Source organism: Carassius auratus, chromosome 5 (assembly GCF_003368295.1).
Source record: "Carassius auratus strain Wakin chromosome 5, ASM336829v1, whole genome shotgun sequence".
NCBI lineage: Eukaryota > Metazoa > Chordata > Actinopteri > Cypriniformes > Cyprinidae > Carassius > Carassius auratus.
Genome location: NC_039247.1, coordinates 5179428 through 5207275, shown reverse-complemented (window position 1 = coordinate 5207275; position 27848 = coordinate 5179428). Strand labels below are relative to the sequence as shown.

Below are 27848 nucleotides of genomic sequence, written 5' to 3'. Positions count from 1 at the left end.
CACATTTATTATGTACAGACAGAGAACTTTTGTATTTGTTTTAATTAAATATTGAATGCAAAATAAAAATGCATATATTTCATTTGTATTTTTGTTTCTTATACTCCCATACAGTATATGTAACAAACTATCACATATGATAATAATAATAATAGTAACTAATAATAATAGCAACAACATCAGTATTATTATTATTGAAATTATATTATTATTGTTTTATATGTAAAACAATATTTATTTTCATACACTATGATATTTCTTCCACTTAAATATTTGTAACGATGCATCAATAATTATCACATCATTAACATGCTTGAACATGCTTCTACTACTACCACTAGTGATAATAGTAATATGTTGCTGATGTGATTTGAATGGCTGTTCCTGCAGCGCCCCCTCGCGGTAGAGACGTAGCGCAACTGGTGGGAGGGACGTGAAACATCACTGAGCGCTCGCAGTCTCTCTCAGTCTCTGACTCCAGCTGGTTTTTTTAGACAGCTATTTCTGGTGCACTCGTGGCGACATGAGCGGAAGAGTCGGAGATCTGAGCGTGAAACAAGCCGACGCTTTGGCACAGGTGAATTATTTCCTTTCTGTTCCTCTAAAGAGTAGGTTGTATATTTAATTGCTCCGGGATTTTGGAATGTAATATTTTCCCGACCAGAGAGGCCAAACACACACCGCAGATAAAAACAGCCGAATCACGGTCGTTTAAAATTCAGAATGGATATACTCTTCTAAGAGTATAGAAGTGTTAGTTAATCGCTCTTTTGCTGAGTTGTGTAAATGACTTAAGTAGTGAAGCTTGCAGTGGTGCAAGCACGTGAATAGATGCAATGTTGCATGCATGTGTGTGCAACTTCTTACCCTAACATTGCATAATCTGTTTTCTTAAGTTTCGAGAAAATGTTAAGGATATTCTACCCCAGTGTCCATCCCAGAGTGACCACTTTCTGCTCCGATGGCTGAGAGGTGAGCTACTTCACTCACACTCATGATGCACAGTGGACAATTTGTATGTTAAATATGAATTTCCTAATTATAGATTATAATCTTGTGGAATGACACTATTAATCTATAATGACAAATATTAAATACAATTTTCTAAACTGATAGCACTTAAAGAATAGTATTTTATAAAATGATAAAAGATATAATTTTATAGAATGATCATACTTCTAGAATAGAAACAATTTTTTTTTCTTCAGTAAATGACCGTATTGTAATAAAGTTTAATCTTATAGCCTACAAAAAATAATCTAAATAGAGTCAAATATTATGGATCGATTCGGCTTATAACATTTTATCTCATAGAACAGAATCTTTTGAAAGGATACAGTCTATAGAATAGAATCATAGTTTTTTTTGCAAAACACAATTCAGATGAGATTCTAGAATGAGATGTCATGTTCAGACAGGGTAAATCAGTGTAATCGGATCAATTTCACGGGAAGGACGAGCTCAGAAAGTCCTGGGACTCACAATACATGATAGATTAGGCCTTCATGCATTGGTCTGGTTAGAACGGTTCTAAATTAGTTTGTTCGTTCACTTATTTTAAATTTTATGGCCGTTTTATTCATGAATAGAAAGCACACTCTGAAAAAGAAAAGGTTTGTAGATTTAGCTGGAGCATTGAGTATGTAAAATTTTTAAGTTCCTGTAAGTTTATCTGTATTTAAAGTTTTTAAGTTCCTGTAAGTTTATCTGTATTTAAAGTTTTTAAGTTCCTGTAAGTTTATCTGTAACATGCTTCTATTTAAAGTTTTTAAGTTCCTCTAAGTTTATCTTCTGTTGGAAGCTGTTTCAGATAAAGCATCTGCTAAATGCATAAGTGTAAATGTTCTCGAAACTTTTAGCTGACCCTTCAGAGTGGCATTTGGACACGTCGTTCTTGGGTTTTGACAAAGGCTGTTTTGTGTTTCTGAGCAGGGCTGAATGCAGCCAGTCTTCTGCAGGGATTTCTTGGCACCAGACAGATAGCAGTCCAGATTTAATGCAGGATTACTGATGTAATCGATTAATTATATTCAGATAAACAATGACACCATCTAGCATGCCTGATGGAAAAACATTTTGCACCCTCAGATTCCAGATTTTCAAATAGTTGTATCTCAGAAATTGACCCTTGTGACTGGTTTTGTGGTCCAGGGTCACATATGTACTTCTGCATACCTGTATCGTCATCTTTTGTGCTGCGTTAGAGACTGTTGTCATGGCACATTTGTTAATAAAGGCTGTAGTGTCTTGCAAGTGTTGATATGAAAAACGCTCATTCGTGAAATCCATCATTGAGGTCTGCAGTGATGTGATACGAGTTCACTGCTGTATAGCATTGAGTGCACAGGTACTGTTGTTCATGAGCTTACAGAGATGCATACACTACTGTTCAAAAGTTTAGGATCAGTAAGATTGTTTTGTAAGAAATTATTACTTTGCATGAATTGATCAAAAGTGATGGTAAAGAAATGTATAATGTTACAAAACATTTCTATTTCTAAGTAAATACGGTTCTTTTGAACCTTCTCTTCATCACCATTTCCACAAAAATATTAAGCAGCACAACTGTTTTCAGCATTGATTTATAATAACATTCGTGACACTTAAGACTGGAGTAATGGCTGCAGAAAAAAATCAGCTTTGCATCATAGAAAATGTAAAATATATTCCAATAGAAAACAATCAAACATCACCACCTGAAGTTGACCGCTGCTTTAAATGAATGAATTAACTTGAATGGCAATGTATGTAACTTTGTAACGGCTGTAGAGGTTTGGCTGATGCTAAATAAGTCAAATATCACTTCTGTTTTTGCTTAAACTAATAGGAATGTGAACAAAGCCTTAATCTCAAGATGCACAGCTCATCCTGCACTATTTGTGCAACAAACATGAATGAGCAGTATCTATTAATTTTTCCAAGCGATTAGACTTGTTGTCCTAATTGTAGACAATAAACTGGTTTCTCTTTGTCTTTGCTGCTGCTGATAAAAAATGAACTAAATTACTAACTAACTAAATAAATCTATTTAGTTTGATTAATGTTGTATTTAAGAAGAGAAGGCACTGTATCCACCGTTAAAATTCTTCATAAGAAAGCGATTGACATCCATTCCACAAAACACTGAACGCTTTTGTCAGTTGTGTCACATAATCTTCTTTATGTGTATTAAATACTTATGTATGACTTCATGTCTGACTAATTCTGGGTCAGCCGTGTCTTTAGGCCAGTCAGGTACAAACAAGTGTGAGTAGATGATAATAAAACTAATCCACTAACTGTGGAAATTAAATTGGGCTGGGTTGAATTTGCAGTTATTATATTTTTTTGGTAATACTTGTTTGAGAATAGGCTTTCCCCTCCAAAATAAATGTCTACCTGCGGATATGTTGAAGGTCAGCCGCACACTGTGGCTTACCCAGTCTTACCCAAACTTTCCTTCTTCTCAACTGAACAGTTAATCTGTTACCAAATAGTAACTTTTAGTGGCACATGGCTTCCAGTTATGTGCAGGTTATCTTGAGCTAGTTAAGTTACCTAAAAGCTTGTCTTGTGGAGTAAGGATACTGAGTAAAGTCATGCGAACTGCTTGTTTGCTCTTTATGTGAGTGTGCCAGTTTATTAATGGATTTTGTCTGTGTGCAAGATTTGTGGTTAAGGATTAGTGCTGGAAACTGAAGGTTTGTAAGTTCAAACCCTGCAACCCACTTAAGCTTCCAGTAATAGATTAGTTATAATGGATGAAAAACAGTAACGTTTAGTACATTATATTTTCTCTTCATTTTTATACTAATCTTCATTGCAACTTGCTTTTCTTGCTTTACAGCTAGAAATTTCAATCTACAGAAAGCCGAGGCCATGCTGCGCAAGGTATCACATATTGTTTTTCTTTTTTTTTCTTTTCTTTTTTTACACTAATGTTCAAAGTTTGAGATCAGTAAGATATAAAACAATATATATATATATATATATATATATATATATATATACACGGTATATTAACTATTTTAATATTTATTTTAATATTTCTTCTAATATGCCAAGCTGATTTTTTTTTTATTATTAGTTCAAAATAATTGTGCTGCTAAATGAAGTGTGAAAGTGATTTTTTTTTCAGGATTTTTTTTATGAATCAAAAGTAAATCTCTGGATTCATGAGCCTGTCCTCCAACAAAAAAACGACCATATAGGTCATTTATGCAAGCACCTTATTACGACCTATGTTTACGTTTTAAAGTAAAGCAGCCTCTAGCGGGCATAAAAATAATGACAGTATCGCATTGTGTCTGTCGTCATGAAATGACGTATAACGTCATTACCAATCAAAACGCACCTTTATTTAAATGCAATGTGTGGACTTTTCACACTGATCTCACAGTAATTTGTACATATTTTACTAGGTGGCTTATTCGTTCGAATGACCACACCTAACCCCACCCCTAAACCTAACCCTCACAGAAATCATGCTAAATTATGATTTATTGAGCATATATATTTTACATGCACATCCGTTCTCTGAGATTGAACCCATGATAGCATGATTGCATATCAAGGTATAACGCAATAATCTACCAACTGAGCTACATGAAACTAAGTCACATTGCAAATAAAAGAGTACAAATGACCTTTTGCGCAATGCTGATGGGTTGTATTTCAGGGATTTGGACAAACGACCTGTACGAGCGTATTGTTTGGAGGATGGTTTGGGATTCATACAGTGTGATGAATTTGGGTGTGACTGACCTTCATGATACCCGGCTTTATGTCAGTGTTTGGTGTACACTCCCCAGAGGCTTCAAACAACTAGTTGAATAACACTTTGTAATATGATCTCACTAATATAAGGCCCTGTTGAATTTCAAAGGGAGAATCGCTGATTTAGTTCATCACTCATAGCATCAGTTTATTGTTGTGTGATAAAAAAACAACCATATATTTTAAGAAAGTCTCTTATTCTCAAGAAGGATGCATTTATTTGATCACAAATACAGTAAAGAACAATATTGTGAAATAGTATTACAGTTTAAAATAATTGTTTTAAAATTAAACTTATTCCTGTGAAGGCAAAGCAGAATTACCAGTCTTCAGTGTCACCAGATCCTTCAGAAATTATTCTAATATACTGATTTGCTGCTGAAACATTTTATTATTATTATTAGTGTTGAAAACAGTCATATTGATTATTATTTTGTGGAAACCATGATACACTAACATTCTAAAGTTTGATGTAAGATTATTATTATTATTATTAATAATAATATTCATCATGTTTAGCAAAGACACATTAGCACATTAACCAAAATTAATGACTGTAAAAAGTGCTTTAGAATATTTTATTTCAAATAAATGCCATTACTTTACATTTTGTATTCATGAAACTGTCCTGGAAAACATGGTTTTCAACAGTGATAATAATAAAAAAAAATTTTGAGCAGCAAATCATCATTTTAAAATGATTTCTGAAGGATCATGTGACACTGAAGACTGAAATGATGCTGAAAATAAAATGGCATTTTTTTTTTTTACTGTATTTTAGGTCAAATAAATTCAACCTTGGTGTGCATAAGAGACTTCATTCTTTTTAGTTTTTATTATTGCAAACTTGGCAATATGTTTTTACTTGGCTTACAATTATATTATTAATCCATAGTAATAATAAGAGAAGTATTCATTTTCTGTTCAGTTCATCTTTGAACAGAACGTGGTAAAGATAGCAGTTCTGCAGTGAAGTGTGCTTTTCAGGTTTTAATTCAGAGCCATGAGTCACGTCACTGTCTAATCACAGCTAATGGGCGATAAAACTCTGTGCTATTGGGTGTTCAGAGTGCTGTTTGCTTTCCCATTGTGTGAGTGATGCTTGTGTAGTTCATGTTTTTTTTTTATTAAAGACATTTTCTTGCCATCTTGTATATCTGAACTCTGTAACAGTATTGATTGAACCTCAGCTCAAAGCACAGCAGTATCTAATACACAGAGACTCATGGTGGCAAATAATGTTCAGGCAGAACTGATAACACTGTTAAACTTTGCTGTGGTGAAGGTTATAGTTTTTGAGCAAAAACACTGGCATGTTTTTAATCCCGTGTTGTTTTTCCTGCACAGCACGTGGAATTTCGGAAACACTTGAAAGTTGACACCATCACTACAGAGTGGCAGGTGCCAGAGGTATGACACACTCATTTAATGATTACATATCTAACATATCTCAACTTTTTAATGTTTAGCAGTTACACTACTCTTCAAAGTAGTTTGAATAAGTAAAAATAAATTATTTTTGAAAGAAGATTTTTATGGTCACCAGTCAAAAACAGTAATATGTTGTGAAATAGTATTGAAATATTTATGTATTATTATATATTAATTACTTAAGATAAAAAAAAAATAATTATCTATTTTCTGTTTTAAAATAGTTTATTTTGTATTTTTTTTGCTGTAATTGCAAAGCTTAATTTAATTAGTCTTTTGTGTCTAGTAATGAACAGGTGTTAATGAACAGGTTGTTGTCCCTTTAAGACTTCTATGCATATGACCTCTATTATGATTGGCTGACCTACTCTTGCTCATTATAAACATGGCCATTTCTTAATGAAACTTTTTTTTGTTAGTTTTAGTAAATTTTTGGAAAAAAATAGGAAAGGATTTTGCAATGCTGATGTTGAATACATCACGCTCTCCTGTTTTCTATGATGTGTCCCAGTTTAATTCTATGATCTACTCTTGTGCTTAGGTGATAGCCAGGTATCTGTCTGGTGGCATGTGTGGCCATGACCGTGAAGGGAGCCCCATCTGGTATGACGTCATCGGACCTATGGACCCTAAGGGTCTGATGCATTCAGTATCCAAGCAGGACTTAGTCAAGTCTAAAGTCAGAGACTGTGAGATCCTGCAGAAAGAGTGTGACTTACAGAGCGAACGGGTAAGTGTGCATCTGTGAAAAACAGTGAGGAATAGTTTTGGGAGTGAATGTAAAGTTTCTTGGGGGAAAACAATACTTTTGTGAACAATTTTGAACGTAAAAGCATTGAAATATAATTTTTGCTCCCAATTGTTTTTTGTTGTTGTTTTTTTTGTATCACCATGTCCCTATAGACATTAGTTGCATGCCATGTGACTATTAACAAACATCAGAGAACAGTAAATATGTGAACCTATTGTAAAATTATTGAAACATTAGCCTAAATTCTCAGGGTATACAGCAAATAAACATTTTACTTCTAAAGACTCCGGGGTGTTGTTACAATCAAAACAAATTGGGGCAAAAATCTGGGCAAAAGTTGCATTGTTTATTCCAGACTCAAAATGAACCCTCACTAAAGAACTGAGGTTATGATGAATCATATCATGGCTTAATGTGTGTATTTAATAGTTTATGTCTGTCTGCTTTCTCTTTCCTCCCTCTCAGATGGGTAGGAACATTGAGGCAATTACTATGATCTACGACTGTGAAGGTCTGGGAATGAAGCACTTATATAAGCCTGCTATAGAGACTTATGGAGAGGTGAGGGTTTTTATGTTTCTTGATTTTTAATATATTGTTGGTTCTTTCAATTGCATTACACTCATTTATGTCTTTAATGTTCTTTCACAGGTTCTCACTATGTTTGAAGATAACTATCCAGAGGGACTCAAGAGGTTATTTGTCATTAAAGGTAGTATCCTCAAAACTTTGTCAGTTATTAATATGGTGTATTTGCACACTTAGGAGTTATTTAGTAAGCAACATATATACCGCTTTTGAAATCACAATCTCAAGACTGTTTCTGTTGCAGCACCCAAACTGTTTCCTGTGGCTTACAATCTGGTGAAACATTTTTTGAGTGTGGACACTCGCCGTAAGGTCATCGTACTGGGATGTAAGTGAACACGCATATCTTAATGCGCTAATGTCTTTTCAGGGTTCTTACACAGTACGGAAAAGTGTAGAATTTGATTTTAGTAATATCTAGGTCTGGATAAATATGAAAAAAAGAAAACAGAGATTGAAAAATATTTGTGTTCCCAAACTGTTGCCCCATATAAAAGTTGGGAATTTCTAAAAATGAATACAGTTTACACAGTTGGTTATGTGAGAGTAAACAGTTGAGAGAAAAACGGGTGTGTGCCTGTATATTAGATGTGTGTCTGTATATTAGATGTGTGTCTGTATATTAGATGTGTGTCTTAAAGTGACAGCAGACTAATTGTATTAAACATGCTGCTACTGGTCATTAAAGGGATAGTTCACGCAAAAATGAATATTCTGTCATTATTTACTCACTCTCATGTCGTCCCAAACCTGCATTAATTTCCTTTTGTGCTGAGCAAATCATTGCTGGTCTCCACTGACTTTCCTAGTAGGGAAAAAAATACTACGGAAGTCACTGGGTATCAGCAACTCTTCGGTTACCCACATTCTTCAAAATAACTTATGTGTTTAACAGAAAAAAGAAACTAACTTGCGAGAAAGTACATGACAGAAATTGCACTTTTGGCTGAACAATATTTCATAAATGGCTTTAAAATTCAACTGTTTTTATGAATTTTATATTCTGACTATATATGCTATTATGTTGCCAAATAATTGCTGTAATGATACATGCATTAGGGTTGGGAGATATGGCAAAAATATCATAACTCGATTTGTTTCAGGAAAATCACAGTTTATGATTTCATCACGATACTTTGTCATATTATTTTTAGAATTTTGCAAGTTTTCTGAGAGGTACAGCCAAACTAGTTTTCCAGTTGTATTCATCACACGTTTTCAGAGAAATTCCCATATAACCTGCAGTTTTCAGATCATTCAGCTAAATCTAAATGCATTTTGGTGGAAAATTTTGCTAATATCTTTAGCCGACAGATTAGCTGGGGTGTTTCCTAAAGCAATATTGTGTGTTTTTCATCTTAATCATTTTAATTTCAACTCATCATTTGGTGCGTATAAACAAAAAAACACACGTGTTTACAGTAAATTACTAGTAACAGCTACTTCGGTTAAAAAAATCACTTGCTAATTCTCCATTTGAATTATTTGCTGTAAGTGTGTTTCCCTGTTTTTGGGTTTAAATGATGAGAGTCGAAATACAGAAGTGCATATTTTTTAGATATTTGTTAGTGCCCAGAGCACAGCTGCCATCCAGATGTTTGACATAAGTCATGTTTTCACACAAATGCATTTTATCATTAAGCTTCTGTGTCTGTCTCCTCAGCAAACTGGAAGGAGGTTTTACAGAAATACATCGACCCTGAAGAGCTCCCAGCGCACTATGGAGGCAAACTGACTGACCCTGACGGTGACCCCAGATGTAGAACCAGGGTGAGAAAGAAACAAAGAGCTCGAATCATGCTAAGTGATGTTGACTTGTTAACGAGGTCATGTTAGCTGTAACTAAACCTAGATTTCTTCTTTCAGTTTAAGTGGAATGACGCTGCGAAAACCACATGAGAATTAGTCAGCAGTTTCCGTTTCATGAACCTTGAGGTCTAACCCATGTGCAAAACCGACTTTCTTGATTGACATAGAACATCCATCTCATACATTACTCTGAAATCAGCGGTGAAGTAATACAGGATTCTTGATTTTAGAGATGTGAAGTATTTTTAGTTTGATTGTTGATTGAACTGTTCTTACATCTAACATTGGAAATGAGCTAAAATTGGTAAAATACTAAGAGTTTTCAGAGAATGCATTTGGAATTTAGATACATTTTTAATATCCAGTTATGTTTATATTTTCAAGTAGTTTTTTATTTAAGCATAAATCTATAGATAGCAACATTAAGTAAGGTTTATTCTTGATACCATAAAAAAGGAGGAAGAAAAACTATAAATATTAACTGATTCTCTCTACGGTTTTACATTTCATGTACATTTATTTTTGTTTTCTATGGAAGCACCATTTCTGGCACCCAATTCAAAAAAAAAAAAAAAAAAAGAAAATTTTAATCTCACATCTGTCAACCTCAAGTTAACTTCTTGCAATTCTGACTTTTTCCCAGAAGTGTTTATGCCTCTCAATTCTGTATTATATCTTGCAGTTCTGAGTTTACATCTCGCAATTCTAACGTTCCTCTCAGAATTTCAATAAAAAGTATAAATGTTAAGACGTAAACTCATAATTTCAATTAAAAAAATTTAAATTGTGAGATTAAAAGTCACAGTTACATTTTGTTATCTTGTGATGGAAACAAGCTTCCGTAGTTTTCAGTATGTTTAGATCTTTATCTAAATATTTCTATTTAAAAAAATTAAAATAAAAAAGCTTAATCAATTTGACACTGTTATGCAGGGTCCAAAATTAACTCTCACCAACCATCAGCATGTGAGTTAAAAATGAGATGTTTTTAAATTGCTAAATAATTCATGGTTTTATCAACATTGTAAAAGAGATACAGTTGGAATAGTAATTCCAGTTACCAAGTAATGCTAAATCCAGTTTCATAGCCAAGGTGTTTTTTTTTTTTTTTTTTTTTTTGACTGTTTGTATGTTGCTTGTTTCCTGCTCATCTAGTGTCATAGAAAAGTGCTTAACAATTTCAACTCTGAATTTGTTTATTCGCCTATTTAGTTCAAACCTAAAGGAGCTTCTTGTCCTTGCATCAGTAAACCCACATCATTTAGCAATAGGAACATATTCAGCCTGTTGCCTCACAACCTCCTTCTAGATGTATTTTTAGTGTCTAATGGTGTCTCAAATCAACAGAGGGGTGGAATAGCTGTCAAATGGTTGTTTATATATATATATCGGTTTATGATTGCAAAACATTATATATTTCTTTATGACACACTTGATACCATGTGGTGTAGTCTGGACGAGAGCCCGTTGGATTGTTTCACTGGTTATTGCATAAGCTGATTATTCGGTTGATCGGCTGGCAAGGTTGCAGCTTTGGAGCGCATGACATGACTAATCTTCCCCTCCAATCTGTCAAAGCATTGTGGATATGATTCTGTTTGTGATAAATCCTAAATGTGAAGAGCAAAGGGCTGTTATGACACTGACACATGAAAAGCACCCTGTCAAACGGACATCCAGTGCTTATTTAACCCTATGGTACTGCTTACTTAGAGCACATTTGTGCTTCTTGGCAGTCAAAACAAATAATAATTATACTTTTTAATGAAATTATGTACACTATTTAATTTCAGTGCTATTTATCCTGTAATATTTCATTTATTTGTATGTAAATAATGCAGCATTTATTTCATTTAGAATTTAGTTTAATTTAATATAAGTGTGACTATTAAAGTATTTGCTGAAAATGTACTCACCCTCTGACTGTCCAAGATTTAGTTGAGTTTGGTTTTTCACTGGAACAAATTCTGGAGAAATGTAGCATTGCATTACTTGCTCACCAACAGATCCTCTGCAGTGAATGGGTGCCGTCAGAATGACAGTCCAAAAAGCTGATAAAAACATCACAATAATCCACACTCCAGTCCATCAATTAACATCTTCTGAAGTGATAAAAAATCAGCATTTTTGTAATCAACAAATTCATCATTAATAATAGCTAATACTGTATATACACCTATAATATTGTAATATTGCGTAAGGTTGAGTAAATTTTCAACAAATTTTCATTTTTTAAACTATTCTTTTAAGACCATTTGGCCATTTCTAATAATGTCCATGATTCGTTTTTTGTGTGTTTATATAGCAAGTGTCTCAAAATTCAATCTAAAATCATCAAAGACCACCACCGGGTTAAATTTCTGTTTCCAAAAATAAATCTGTGCTAGTGGAGATGTAGGATTTAAAATACAAATCGCATTCGAAGTTCTGAACTGAGGCATTTTTGTGTATCTATGTAGATACACAGATAAAGCTGCTGCCCCCTTCAGGACTGGAAGTGCTAAAAAAAAAAAAAAACCTCGGAAGACTTTGTAAACTCTCAAAGTAGACTGATATTTAGTTATTTAGTTACAAATATTCATTGGAGTCTTTGTTGGACTGTGATATCGCACAAAGCCAAATAAATGTTTGTCTAGACTAGAGAGCTGAACTGAAGATTGTTTATTTTGTCTTAAAGAGAGTTAGAGTGCTTGTTTTTCCACTGCTATGACAAATGGACGGCATTTTCATTGCCTATTACAACTGTAATTAACCTTAATGAAAACCAGAGCACTTCCTTCATGGGAAAATCGCTAAAGGGAGACAGATCAAGTACACAAGAAGGAGCTGTTTGTATGAATGAGCACAGATGGAGTCATAACATGTTTGAATGACATGTTACACAAATCACAGGCTTCCATTGGAATGTCTTTACACAAGACTGTTTTATTGAGAGAGTAAAGCAATTGTGGCTGAATCCCAAAACACATGCTTCTACTACACCTTCCAAAGATATGTGCTTTTGAGTATGTAAAAAGATGCTATATGCCAGTTTTGGGACATATACTGATAAAATTGTCTTTATTCAACATTTCAATGTTTTGCATGTAAATTATAGCATCTCAATATATTCCTGTACTCTAAAATCAACTTTAAAAAAGACATTCAGTACTCTTTTTATTTTCATTATGTGACATTTCTGAATGAAATCGAATATTCAACAATAACAAAAATAAGAAAAGACTAGATTTTATCCATCTTCATTTGTATTACATTAGTACGTTTTTTTTTTAATGTTCACCATTATTCACGGCATTTATTAAGTCTACAAAAGTACAGGAAAATTTGTATTGGAATATAATTTAAAATCAAATGTATTCCTTTGATGTCAAAGCTGAATTTTCAGCAGCAATTACTCATGTCACATGATCCTTCAGAAATTTGATGTCCCAGACACATTTCTTATTATTATAACAGTTAAAAACAGTTGAAGTGCTTTATAGCTTTGTGGAAACTGTGATATTTTTCAGGATTTGGTGCTTTTTTATAAATTGTAACATGATACATTTCTTTACTTTAAATTTAAAAAATTTAATGAATCATTGTTGAACTAAAGATTAAATTCCTTAAAAAAATTACTTGACCCCAAACTATCGAACATTATATTATATATTATTATATTATTTTATATTATATTATATTATATTATTATATTATATTATTATATTATATTATATTATATTATATTATATTATATTATATTATATTATATTATATTGAAATAACATTCCATCCATGCACCTTATTTGGGATGCACTAATAGTATGCGAATTGGGATTTAATACATTGAGTTACTGAATATGAAGTATTGTCTTTGATTTAGACTGTCTAAATGTGTTTCTGTGTATGAAAATAATAGTGCATCACTTTTTCTTTCTCAACCAACATCTTTATATTTGAGTCTGTGACTCCAGACAACGTGACCTTAACTCTTTATAAAGTGTCTGATGTTTTGTCAAGTTTGTTTTATTACTGGATTCAGTGATGATTTATTCTTATTTCTGTATTTTACTGGATTTTGAGCTCATGAAAATAAATAAAATACAAACACATCTGCAGTCTGTAATACTGCAAGATTTTTCTCTTTATTAAGCTTCATGTAGGATAATGAATCTCAAACAGTGCATGTAAAGGCAGATTGTGTTCCTTATTAAAAGCCACTTTGATTTGGGCTGCTTTCCTGTCTGTTTTTTTCCTGTTTCCTTATTTTCCACAAAATGCTTTACTAATGTTTAAATGTCAGGCTTTTATCTTTCGCACTCATGATGCTTCTGTAAGTTTCATCCTCTTTTGTGATTTATTTATTTTAGAATTTTCTGATTCATTATTACCAGCTCTTCTCAGCCAACTACATGTTAAACAAAGGTTTCTGTATTTATTTATTTTTTCAGATTACGCTCGGATCAGAGATTCCCAAGACTTACTATGTTCGAGACTCCATTAAAGTGGACTATGATCAGTGTGTGACTATTGGCCGTGGCTCATCTCATCAGGTGGAATATGAGCTACTTGCACCAAACTGTGCACTAAGGTGATCTAATACTAATACTACACAGAAGCACTCTCTGATACCGATAACAGACACTGATCAGGATTTGGATGTGAGAATGTGAGCTTGTGAGCTTTTCTGTACTCTATTCAATGGTCTCCTCATCAGATGGCAGTTCACCTGTGATGGTGCGGACATAGGTTTCGGTGTCTATATGAAGAAGAAGATTGGAGAGTGGATTAAGACTAGCGAAATGAAGGAAGTTGTGCCAAATCAGCGTTACAATGCACACCTGGTACCCGAGGACGGATCCCTCACCTGTCCAGAACCAGGAGTGTGTAAGTACAGCCTTACAGGCTTCATTTTATATCACTAATTTCAAATGAAAATTAAATGTGCATGTGGATTTACTTTATTTTGTTTTATCCAGATGTACTGCGATTTGACAACACATACAGCATCTTCCAGTCCAAAACGGTCAGCTTCACAGTGGAGGTCCTCCTGCCCAGTCAAGTCAACCAATCAGAACGTTAGATATTATAGCAACAAACAAGCGGACAACTAGGTTATGAAACAGTTTAGGAATGACAATATCTTACAAAGTTTATCTGCTGTGGTAAATGAAGGAAAATATTATAATAATAGTGCTCTCAAAAATGAAAGTATGTAATTGAACTGACCAATCAATTCATTAAAATGGTAGGATAAAATTACACTTCAGTGATTGACGTGCAATCAGGGGCGTAGCAGCCATTTTAAAAGTGGGGGGGACAGCTGTATTTGACCCAAAGCTGATGTTCATAATAAATTCTAAATAGAATACCAATTGGCATTTTACTTTTTCAAATTTGGGAACATGACATGATAGCTTACAGGAACCTATTTTTGTTAAATCATACTCAAAATTTAAAAATACTGCAGGACTTTGAGACCAATGGGAGACCATCTATAATTTTTTTTATTTTTTATGAAATAAAGATATTTTATGATATTTACAATATTTCAGTTGCACTACATTTGAACAATAACTTTTTTTTTTTAACAGTTGGACAAAAACAGGTGTTAAATGAGTATATAGATTACATCTACAGTAATTTTATACAAACATACATTTTATGAAAAATATGAGACAGATGATCTGTGAAAAAATCAAGCTCCTCTGGCTCCTCCCAGTGCTCCTATTGCCATTTGCAGAAATACATCACTCCCGGTAAAAAACAACCAATCAGAGCTGCGGTCCGTAACTTTGTGTGTTTTCAAAATGTAGAAAAATGTATATAATAAGCGAGTACACCATGAATCCATTTTCCAAACCGTGTTTTTGGCTTGTCCTGAATCACTAGGGTGCACCTATAATAAGTGATTATATTCGGACTATTTTAGATTGCTTCGGGGTACCGCGGCGGAGTAACCCAGTACCTTTGTGATTCTTCATAGACATAAACAGAGAGAAGTAGTTCCGGCTATGATGTTCTTCCGCAAGACGCAAGCAGTTCTGTTTATTAACCGCTAGAGCGTCAAAAGTTCCCTACCGCAGATTTAAGATAGTCAATCTGCTTTTTTTTATACAAATCTCACCTGTACACATTCTGGAGAGGTTGAGCAACTGACCCCTCTCTCTGCCAGTGACGTCACAGCCTGCCTTTCCTACAGACTAGTTAGGACATAAAGTAACAGTTATGAATTAAAAGAATAAAATTTGATAAAGTATTTTAAGATATTCGTTGCAAAACAAATATGATTTATTGTGAAATGATAATTTTACTCCGCGAGCAGCACGTAGACAAACAAAAGACAGCAGAAACCAATAACATTGTTACGTCTTATTTAGCAGACGCTTTTATCCAAAGTGACAATTAGGAGAGCATTTAACACACTGAATCCGGCGCGACGTGACGAGGTTCAATAGGTTAAATCATAACATGAAAACTTTATCGCGCGATTCGTGTCATCGCGACATACTGTAACATACTTACAAGGTGTGTTTGAAAAAAGGATGTAATCGTCCTTTGCTTTTTTCTGGGGTGCATTTTATCCCAGACGTCCTAAAAGCAAAGTGAACGAACGAACGAAAATTCAGAAGAGCAACAAGAGATTTGAAGCTCATAGCAGACGCGCCCAGGAGATGATTCGCTCTGTGATTGGCTGAATGTTACTTCACTCAAATCTAAGTAACAAATCAGAGAACACTACAGGAAATATTCACGCTGGATCCTAAAAAAAAAAAAAAAAAAAAAAAAAAAAATTAGCAGGGGTCAGAATCACCTGTTTCTAAAAGTGCGGGGGACGTGTCCCCCCCGTCCCCCCCGGTTGCTACGCCCCTGCGTGCAATAAGAGACTGTATCGTCCACTGACATATCTGGATCCTGACTCTGATGCCAGTGTGATTCTTTACATTTGTTTCTCTAAGATGAATATATTATCAAGTTCATTTATCATATATATTAATGAAGTGCCATTCATTTATCCGTGGCTTAAGTGTAACAACTGTGCTGCAGTTTACTAGACTGAAACTGTCTTGGTATGTACTATTTGAGCTTGCCCTCTTTATGATTGTCTTAACTCATGTTGTTCAACTTATTTTCTCTTTTTTAGTTTAGTTTTTTTTTTTTTTTTTGGTAATGAGTTCAGATGATGAGGCTGCACACATTTCCCTCAGAACGTGGTAAGAGGTTAAATTATTAAATACTTTTATGTTATTGACGCACACAACCGTTTGAAATACTTTGTTTACAAAGATCATTTGACTTGATACAAAATATGATATTGACATCATGGGTGGTTTGCCTTTTTGATCCTACTTTTTATTATAATTATTATTATTTAACTAATTGATGACTTAGTAAGGAGATTTTATACCTCAGGTCCTTGTGTTTACAGTAACAGTGCTCATATTTAATTCCAGCTGTATGTCAGTGTCTTTCTAGGATGACCACATTGTATTTTTTCTCATTCCCATGTCTCTTTTTGATTTTGTAATATTGATGTAATTTATGAGTGATATTATATTGATTTGAATTGATTTACTAATTAAATATATATATTAGCAAAAACTATCTCAGATTATTTTTTCTTGTCTTTCTGAACTACATTAATATCTACTTGTAAACGAATGTCTAACGACCAGTTACCATGCACAGAATAAATCTTATGTAATAAAATGATTTGGAATGTGGAGGATGTGTGATATAGCTGTAGTAGCGTTCATTTGTAGCCTGTCTGATGGCGCCACCTGTTGGTGAAAGCATGTAGCGCCATTATTATGAAGTCAGTTTTACATCTCTGTAAAAGATATCGAAAAGTTGTTTTATTTGCATAGCTAAAAAAAGCATTATATTTCCAAAGCATAAATAAACATATAGATTGTAATTAGATTTAACAATATTAGTTCTGAAAGTTTTTTTTAAAAATCATAATACACCCTTCGTGAGCATAAGATACCTATTTTTCTTTTGAAATTTGTACGGCTTTAATATGTCTATAATATTAATGTAAAAATAATTGCGTGTAATACAAAAATAAATAAATACATAAATATATATATATATATATATATATATATATATGTGTGTGTGTGTGTGTGTGTGTGTGTGTGTGTGTGTGTGTGTGTGTGTGTGTGTGTGTGTGTGTGTGTGTGTGTGTGTGTGTGTGTGTAAATCTGATGAAAGCTTCCAGAATTGAGAACATATTTGTTAGGAAAATGAAGAAATTTTGTGTTGTGTGCATCCATCAATGTACTGTTATGCAATATATATTCATAGAATATATTTTAGTTTACGTTAATTACTGTATGAACACCAGAAAACATATCCAAACTTTTTTATTGTATTTTATTTTTAATCAAAAGTACAACAAAAAAGTTATACTGTGAAAAGTTTTATTACAAATTAAAATAACAATTATATATATATATATATATATATATATATATATATATATATATATATATGTATATATGTATATATGTATATATGTATGTATATATATATATATATTCTTGCGATAGAAAAGCTGAAATGGCTCCACCTTAACTGTTGAGAAATACTGTTCTTCCTTAATTTAGCAAGCAAACTCGTTCTTCCTCATTAGGTGACGGTCTGCACGCTGATTGGAGTGCCACATGCGATATGTTAATGGAGGGCGGGGCCTTGGGAAATGAGTAGGTGACGTCAACTCTCATTCCGCAGAGAGCGAAACAAACATGGCGACGGAATGGAGTGGGAAAGGGTGCACGCTGACTTTAATGCTGTTCTTTTGGAGTAAAATCTGTGCGAATAGAGCGGAATCCCTGGGGAGCGACAGCCGGATCCTCGGCATGCGGCTGGAGTGGAGCGACAAGCCCGCCACGACCGCCGACAATGGGATCATACAGGTAACAGAGGGGAGCAAAATCAAGCTCCGGTTCTACGGACTGCAAATCAGTAATGACACCAAGCAGCAGATTAAGTTCGTAGAGCAGGGCGAGGACAGCAGCTCTGACTTCAACAGGACTTGTGCTGATTTCACCAAAGACATCTCCATCGAGACTGAGATGGAGGTCAGCAACCAGGGCACATCTGGGGTGCTGGAGTTCAGTATTAAACCACTTAGGAAAAGTGAGTCCCAGAAGGATTACGGGATGTGCATCAAACGCAGCCAGGATGGGAGGTGGTACCGCCTGGGAGAACATGATGGAAAGTTGCGTGTGGTGGAGGAGAAGAAGTCTCTGCTTCCCATTTGGTTCCAGGTGATCTTGATCTCCTGCCTTCTGGTACTCTCAGGTATGTTCAGTGGTCTAAACCTGGGACTCATGGCTTTGGACCCCATGGAGCTGCGAATCGTCCAGAGCTGTGGCACGGAGAAGGAGAAGAAGTACGCACGAAAGATTGAACCCATCCGGAAGAAAGGAAACTATCTGTTATGCTCGCTTCTTCTCGGGAACGTGCTGGTCAACACCACGCTGACCATCCTGCTGGATGATCTTATCGGCTCTGGTTTGGGTGCTGTGGTGGCATCAACCATCGGCATCGTCATCTTCGGTGAGATCGTTCCTCAGGCGCTCTGCTCTCGCCACGGCTTGGCGGTGGGCGCCAACACCATCCACCTCACCAAGTTCTTCATGCTTCTGACCTTACCACTTTCGTTCCCCATCAGCAAACTGCTGGATTGCATTCTTGGCCAGGAGATCGGCACCGTGTACAACCGGGAGAAGCTGGTGGGTATGCTTAAGGTGACCGCGCCATACAACGACCTGGTGAAAGAGGAGATGAACATGATCCAGGGTGCTCTGGAATTGAGGACTAAGACGGTGGAGGACATCATGACTCCACTCAGCAACTGTTTTATGATCAACAGCGACGCTGTGCTGGACTTCAACACTATGTCAGAAATCATGGAGAGCGGATACACGCGCATTCCGGTTTACGAGGACGAACAGACCAATATAGTGGACATCCTCTTTGTGAAAGACCTGGCGTTTGTGGATCCGGATGACTGCACTACGCTGAAGACCATCACTAAATTCTACAACCATCCGGTCCACTTTGTGTTTCACGACACTAAGTTGGATTCCATGCTGGAGGAGTTTAAGAAAGGTTAGTCACTTTTTTTTTTTTTCCTGGAGCATTTCTCATTGTCACTGTCGGTGATGTTCATCTGGTTTAGCGAGGAATGGTACAGCCGGAGGGAGGTGTGTCAGCAGTGATGTCACTTTTACAGGGTTTGTGGAGAAGTCTATTGTTAAATAGTTCCATTTCTGTCAGGTAGGAAAACACACATCCTAACATCCCTATGGTCATTTCTCTCCTCCACTGACTGTCAAGGTCAGCTGTTGGGAGTCTGTCTTCTCTTATTTCCTAAAGCCCATGAAGTCGACATGAAATCACTATTGACCTCGTGTGCTTTCCTAAAACACATTTGTGGTCTGACTGTGAACAGTCATCAGAGCTTGTTATTTCAGTACAAAACAAAATAATAATAATTGTTTTCAATCTTTCCAACTGTAATGATTCTCTGAATTTTTATTCCACCCCTTAAAAACCTGTTATAGTGTTAGTTATATCCTATAATAAATTTGTATTCATATTTTGAATTTGATTAGATTTTTTTTAATATTTCTAATATTTTTAGTTTAATTTTTGGGGGGTAATTTTATGTATTTTTTAACATTACTATTAATTATTTTTATTTATTTGTATCTCTGCTTTATTTTAATTAACCAAACTGAATTCATTTAGGTTAATTAATACATTTCACTTTATTTTTATTTCACTAATAGCTTCAGTTAATGATAATAACCCTGATATAAAGAGCTTATCATGATCCAGTCAATTATGTAATCAAGTCCCGCCCCATTTTTTTTTTTTTCCATTGAATATCCGGTTTCACCTAAACATTGACACAGTAGAGAAGTAAAATGACACGTTAATGCCATTTCATGTTGTGACAGCAAGTCTTTAATTCAGTAAATCCTCAGTTTATTAAATTGATCTTAGTTGATTAACCATGGGTAAAAATTGTACCATGTTTTTACTACAGGCCCTCTGGAAAATCTGTTTAAGCAGGCATTTGTAATTCATTTCTAAAGCCTTGTATAAATACTGTGCTGAAACTTAACATTGCAGAGCTATTTGACTAATCACATGTGTTTGTTGTCATCACAATATCCATGACACTAATGATGGGACAAAACCTGCTATCTAATCACTGCTTGCACAAGTTTACTGTCAGCAGGCTTTGACTTGGGGTTAAGCTACATTTCCAGAACTTGAAATGTTCTATTGCTGACATTTTAAGGAAGTGTGTATATTCTTCTAAATCTGGCATTAATTTAAACAGCCAAACCAGTCAAAATTGTATATTAATTAACCTACAATCCTTAAGTCTCATTGACTGGTATACACTAAAATCCTCAAGTTTGGGATTTATACTGTGCTCACATTCCCACCATATTAGTTTTTAGTTTTGAAAAAACTGAAGTGGCATTATAGCTCATTTGCTATAAGTGATAGTCACACAATATGTTGTGCTCATGTGACTGGTACATGACTGTACCAAAGGACATTAGCACTAATAACATGATCAATTCATAATGTTGAAGCTGGATAAAATGTTTGGTTTTACTGTTGATCTTTTTAAACCTGGTTCCATGATGCATTGAATATCTCTGAAATGTTTATGGTTATCTGAAAGGTTCCATAAAGACTATGACTCAGTTGATATCATGACTTGCACCTTAAAGGGATAGTTCACCTAAAAAAAAGAAAAGAGAATTCTGTTATTATTTACTCTCCTCAAGTTGTTCAAAGATATGTTAAAGAATGTCTGTAACCAACCAATCAAGTCAATGGATAGCAGCAACTGTGGCATGAGGGTGAATCAATGATGACATTTCCATTTTAACTGGAGAGCAAAGAGACAGTCAAGACCTAAGATGTATGCATTCATACTGTCCTTTGGACTTGGACAGGTAATACATTACTTAGCAGTCAGTAGTGACTACTGGTTGAAAACTATTTAGCCACATTTGATTTAGAATCATTAGGCTGAATGAGTTTGTTGGATAATATATGAAGAAATGAACTGAAACATTTGTTTCTTTAGTTGCATAATTGGTTTCAGCTGTCTTTTAAATGTAGGAAGTTTTATTGAATTAACTTTTGGAGGTCTGTGTCTCCTCTATGCACATTCAGAATTCAGTGTATTGCATAGTACATACAGTATATTGCCTACTATTTTTAATAACATGCAAACCTACTCAGTATGTGACTAAACACATTTTTTAATTTTTATTTTGCATTTAATAATTAATAATAGTGGTCACACTTTACATTAAGATCTGATAATATTAGCTCACAAATTAGCTAACATGAACTAACAATGAACAACAGACACTGAAAAAATTGGCAGGATGAAGTATGTTTGCATTGCCGTGTTGTCTGGTTTGGTTTTAAATCAAAACCGCCGTTGCTGTGCTATCTGTTTAAGTTCATGAGTTTGTCTGTTTTGAAGCACTTCCTCTTCTATGCAGAAGGCTTTTCTTACTTCACTTCCCATGCATGATACAAACCCAAACCATTATATTTCTTTCCTCATCCACTTGTCCTTTTCTACTTAAACATGCTGATACTCAAAGATGGCATTCACTGTGGCCCAGTTTTGGGATAGGCTTCTATCACGTGGTACTGTGGCAACTGGTTTTGGTTATGTGTTGGATGAAGGAGTACAGGTCAATAACCACCATAAATGGCTTATTCTCAATGGCTTAATGACTGGGTTTCCCCTGGCAGATTTTGGCCCCATATCCACCTTATTTTTTAACAAAACAGCAGGTGTGTTTTTTTGTAATTGGGGTGTGCAAGAAAGAGTGCTGAGTTGTGATATGAGAGACGTAAAAGTCACACCGGCCTCAAATACCTGGATGAGCGGTGTGTTATTAGCCATCATTAATAAACGATGGTTGTTATTTGTAAAAACCACACCTCGGATTGTTGAGACCGACCAATCAGAAAAGAATCAAGAATCCCAGGGACCCCTGTAATAAGCTGCTTTTTATTGGTGTTATTTCCTCGTTATTTTATTTGGGATTCAACGATACAATTTTCGATCCAATCCGATACCAGCGCAGTTTATTTTAAATCAATGTAGAATTTCTATACTTCTCTGTGTTGACCTGATCATCACTCTTTTGTGGGTTAAACACAATCAACTACATATAGACAACTTAATTTTAATGAAAAATAACAAATTAAAAAATATATAATCATAATCTGTGCTAAATACTATTATAAATTTGGTTAGTGGATAATTCAGCAGCAAAATGTACTCTAGAAAAATCATGGGTGCACAATAATTTTATTAAATCTAGTGAAATATTTTATTTAAAATTAAGTGAATAAGTCTAAAATCTGGTAAAATGTTAACCATTGCTCTTTGTATCGTTATAAAATACATTCATGAAAAAACAAGTATATAAATTTTATATAGAATTCTAAAAGTGTTTATTTTAAATGTATAACACAATTATAAAGGCAGCAACATGTGATGGATAGGACAATAAGAAAGGCGATTAATAATTTTTTATTGCGCAGGAAAAGTATTATAATACTAAAGGCGACCATACAGAGTGACACAGAGTGCTTCTGCACATCACATGCTCAGAATGTTGAGTTTGAAACTGGAGGCGCGAACCATTTCAAACAATTCAGTCCAATTTGGTGAACTGGTTCAACCGGTTTACTAAGAAGAGCCGGTTAAATCAAATGATTCGTTCGTGAACTGGACATCGCTAGTACAAATGGAAGAGATATTGATATGTAGTGTATAAAGTGTGTGCGTTAGTTTGAGGCTTTTATTTGAACAGTTTAAACCTCAGTTACTATGTGCTCTTGAAGAGTTTCATAGTTTTGACTGTAGTAACCGAACGCAACACAAACTTTGATTGCTGAATGGAGGATGACAGACAGCCGCAGCTGAAGAGTTTATGTGAACTTGAATTTAATGACTTCAATATTAATCTGTACCTCACATTGAACTATGGAACAGCTTCAGAACACTTGAAATGTTGTGAACGAAAACGTTTTGATGCTTTATAATTTTTTTTTGGTGCCTTTCTTGGGGCTCAACAATAACACAGAATAGTACACGCACAATATCGGATTTGGATCGGTCTCGTCTGACCGATACCCGATCCGCAGAAAATGTCAGTATCGGAGCCAATACCAATCCTGAGTATCCGATCAATGCATCCCTAATTTTATTTCAGTTGATTAGCCATAACTCATAATCTTAAACACACTAATTTGTAGTTCAACTAGTAGTTCAACCATTTATTGCATTTTTTATTCTTCTAGTTATTTTACCTATAGTGCAGTCCGCTATTGAATAAGGAGTTCAAGGAAAACGGCTCATTTCTGCATCGCAAAATATGAGGAATAAGGGCAAGTGCAATCAAAAAACATTAAGAGAAAAGAAAAGACATTTCTGTCAAACCTGTGCTTTATTTGGTTGTTTTGTAGTCTGGGTTTAGTTGTGCTAAGTGGATTTGGCGAGCTCTCTGACGGTATTGTAATGTCATAAGCCTCTCCGTATTCTAATAGGATCACAATCTCTGTGTTTCTCTGTTCATGCTTACAGTGTCGACTCACAAATATTTCTCTCTTCCTGTTTTTTACTTCCTGTCATGGCATTTGTTTATCAGGAGTGCTGACCAAGCATTATGTTGTGTGCTTATGCATGTGTTAGAGCCCAAGAAGAAGGAAAGGCTCTGCTGATGAAGGTGGTTTGAATGGTTTTAGATCTAGCACTTTCCATTTACACTGAACTACACAAATATGGGATATTTTTCTCACCGGATTAGATTAAAAAAAAAAAAAAGTTAAGAATAGTTTCTTGTGAACATGAGAATTTTGTTGTCAAAAGATAAATAATATGGTATTTTATATTACATCTATAAAAATATTTTAAATCAGTTGGTTTAAACAATAGTAAACACTGTTGTTAAGAGATATTTGAGTTTTTCTTGGAATATATTTGGATAACCATGCAACAAAGAAACACCGGCCATGTATTTTATAAAAACAAAAAAAGATTTCAAATCAAGTGGTTATAGTAGTTATAGGTTATAGTTAAGTGTATTAACTGAAATAAAAAAAAAGTATTTTCAGATTTTTAAATCTATTTAAAAAAAAAAGATACATCAGTATATTTAATTGATCTAAATATGTATTTCCACTTAATCGTCCTGAATCATATTTGCTGTATTAAATCCAATAATTATTTCTTAATAATTTTGGGGTGCTGACCCCAAAAACAGTGCTTTATTTGCTATACCACAAATAATGTTATGAAGAGTTTGTAAGGTGAGGAAGTGTTGTTTAATTAATTAATAACGCAAATAAATGATTCCTGTCTTGTTCTGATCCAGGTTACAAGTATTTGTTCAGTTCTTAGCTGATTTTCACATATATGATGATTCAAAACACATGGTTTATTATGCCTAATCATGATTTCAAGGTTAGAATTATGGCCCGTGACAGAAAAAAAAAAAATGAATACAAACATGGCCCAGATCTGTTTTACTACAGTACATCTAGACCAGTGGTTTTCAACCTGGGGGCCGCGGTGGTATTGCAGGTGGGCCGCCAATTATTTTCTGTTCATTTCCAGTCCATTCTAGGGCTGTGCGATTAAAATAAATTGTCATAAAATCACGATTTGAGTGTGCATGATTTCTAAATCGCTTTATAGCATGATTTTCCTCTGCCCTGACCTCCCGTAGTATGCTATCCTATCCAATCAGAATGCATTGCGCCTAGCGCGAGAACAGAAAGGGCATATGCCTAACTCCAGGTTCACACAATGTCTGTATCTCCACCCCAACTCCTCACTTCTAATCTATTTATCCCAAATTAGGGATAGGGGGAGTTATTTGGGTTCGGGCTATGCTCCGGGCCCGGACCCCTCCCTCAGGACAGCACGCCAAAATATGACTACTATTCGCATTCAGATTAGATGTAAGGGTTAACTCGTGGAATGAGAATAGAGAGAATTGTGAGTGCACAGGACGCATGTTAAAGTGAGAGGAAACACGTTTTAAGTGCGCACACTCTCTCAGCACAAAGCAGCGTGTATCTGAGCAAGTACGTCTGGTTTTGTGACAGAGCAAAGGAAATACGTGTGCGAACAGAGAGATTCTGCTTTCGAGGTTGTATTTATGCACTCTCGCTGCTGACACATACTGTATACAAACTGAAAACACCTGAGGCACCGCTACAATAAATGAGCTCTATGAACAATGCATGGCAAAAAAAGAAAAGCTCTAATTGGTTTTCTTTTGGAAATATGTTTCAAATTAATCCTGAATGCATTTATGACTGTAAAAGCATATCGGTGTGTGTCACAATCGCAAAATTGATCAAAGAAATCGTGATAGTTTTTTAGTTGTTGTTGTTTTGTCCATATCGCACAGACCTAGTTCATTCAATAAATACAGTTAACAATCTAGCTTCTGAGTACTAAGTTATTAACCCAAAAATAGCGGGGTCAGTTAATTATTTTGAAGTGGGCCGCGCAAACATATTTGTGTGGGCCGCGAGTTGAAAAAGGTTGGGAACCACTGATCTAGACTATGACAGAACATGGTGAATGTTTCTTTGTGTAAAAGAAGTTTTCATTAAATCAGTATCAACCTTATTTATTTGCTCTTTCTCTCAAAATGCTTTCCTTATCAGATGACATCCCTTAATGTCATCAAGGAGCCAAATAGCTTGACCGAATTTTAGCAAAGTCCTCATTTGGTCTCCATTAATAGTGTAAGGGGCAAATTATGTTGACTTTAAGGTATTTGTACATGGTTCTGAAGTTGTCGTAATGAGCATAAAAGTTGCAGTAACTATTTATAGTTTATAGAGTAGAACTATTTATAATTTTTTAGTTAAAAACAAATGTAAACATGTAGAGATTTAACAGTGGCACATACTTACACGTCCACAATGCTGGCTGCATTCAGATGTTTGATTTGCATAGTCCTGCAGTTATGTAATTGTGATGAGTTTCAGAAACTGACCTTCAGTGAAACTTCAGATGACAAACCACATATTTAACTAAAGACGGCGTGTGCAATTACAGATGCAATTGCTTCTTTTACTCATCTCCTGAGTAAAGAAGCATTGGCGTCTTTAACTGCATATGACTCAGATTAGCCAAATGTGTCATTGTGACGAGATCAGTAGTAATGTCCTGTTTTTTCAGAAAGCAATCTTTCTGTGAGTTCACTTGCTAAAAACATTTCATAATGTTGCATAATAAATCTGATTAGATGACATCATTTGTTGGGATTTGTCTCCTGATGTTGAATGTCTCCTCGTGAATATCAGCATGTTCATGTTTTGAACAATAGTCAGGCGTTACATACGTCAATAAAGGTGTGACGGGCTCAATCAGAAGTGACTCGACAGTTTTAAATCCTCAACAATCACATTTATATGTTTGACAAGCAAGACCCTGCCCATGTAAACGCCAATGTTCTGATCTTGTAGTTAACGTTGTGTGAAGTCGATTAATTTGTAATTTCACTCACCAGAGTTGTTTACTCTAGAAGCTTTTTCTTTAAAATGTTGCTGTTTTTGAGAATGTAGCTTCAAGTGATATATTAACTGATATATTAACCAAATTCTGAGAAATGATCCAAATTCAAAACAAGTTTGTCTGACGTCTACTGAATCAGATGACACACCTGTATTGTGACGCATATAATTGTTTTGAAAATGTTATTTATTCCTTTGACTCAAAGCAGAATTTTCAGCATCATTACTCCAGTCTTCAGTGTCACATGATCCTACAGAAATCAATCTAATGTATGCTGCTTGGCTCCTCAAGAAACATTATTCTTATTATTATCAACGTTGAAAAGCATTAATATTTTTCAGGATTCTTTGATGAGTAGTAAGAACCCGCATTTATTTGAGGGTTTGTAATCGAGCGTGGTGGAGCGCAGAGCACAGAGTGTGTCAGTGAGTGAGCCGGTTCAGTGATGCAGAGAGACGGGGCATTGTTTTAGCCGCAGGGATTGATGACTCCACAACACACAACTGTCTAGTGAAATACAGAAGGTACAGAGGGTATATGCATAGTTCGTATTTTTATGAGAAATTAAATAGGATTGGAAGTGAAGTATTTTATGTGTCTTTTTCTGGCTTTGATAAACCTGTGTGTGGCATTCACGTTCACAAGCCTTTTTAAGGTCAAGTCGACTCTGGGTTGATCAGTTGCCCATAGACAGCATAAACAAAGTGCAGTAAAATAAAAATTTACTTATCCAAAATGTAGATTTGTAGTTTTTTTTTTTTTTATCTGAACAGTTTTGAAGTAATTTAGCATCACTTTCAGCAATGGGTCCTCTGCAGTGAATGGGTGCTTCCAGAATGAGAAGAGCTGATAAAAACAGCTGATAAAAACATCACAATAATCCACACCACTCCAGTCCATCAGTCAACATCTTGTGAAAGC

General features: G+C 34.9%; 2 protein-coding genes across 2 annotated transcripts in view; both read left to right on the top strand.

Moving 5' to 3' along the window:
* The first annotated feature begins 440 nt into the window (after positions 1–440).
* Positions 441–14704, top strand: LOC113071893 (SEC14-like protein 2). The gene is made up of 12 exons (XM_026245177.1): positions 441–577; positions 897–972; positions 3827–3870; positions 6103–6165; positions 6728–6916; positions 7403–7498; positions 7589–7649; positions 7770–7853; positions 9189–9295; positions 13765–13904; positions 14031–14200; positions 14293–14704. Exons 1-12 carry the CDS (start codon positions 524–526, stop codon positions 14394–14396), a joined length of 1188 nt encoding a protein of 395 aa, XP_026100962.1. The 5' UTR covers positions 441–523; the 3' UTR covers positions 14397–14704.
* A 3183-nt stretch (positions 14705–17887) lies between these two features.
* Positions 17888–27848, top strand: part of LOC113071879 (metal transporter CNNM4) — a 35074-nt gene continuing 25113 nt past the window's right edge. The window contains exon 1 of the mRNA XM_026245172.1: positions 17888–19435. Within this exon, the coding sequence (XP_026100957.1) occupies positions 18064–19435 (1372 nt within the window). The 5' untranslated portion in view covers positions 17888–18063. The remainder of the gene's footprint in view (positions 19436–27848) is intronic.

Bases quoted from the DNA above. Each gene is read 5' to 3' on its own strand.
- LOC113071893 (XM_026245177.1), top strand. From the start codon at position 524: ATGAGCGGAAGAGTCGGAGATCTGAGCGTGAAACAAGCCGACGCTTTG. The intron at 6,917-7,402 runs GTAAGTGTGCAT...CCTCCCTCTCAG, and splicing joins GTGACTTACAGAGCGAACGG to ATGGGTAGGAACATTGAGGC. The intron at 13,905-14,030 runs GTGATCTAATAC...TCTCCTCATCAG, and splicing joins GCACCAAACTGTGCACTAAG to ATGGCAGTTCACCTGTGATG.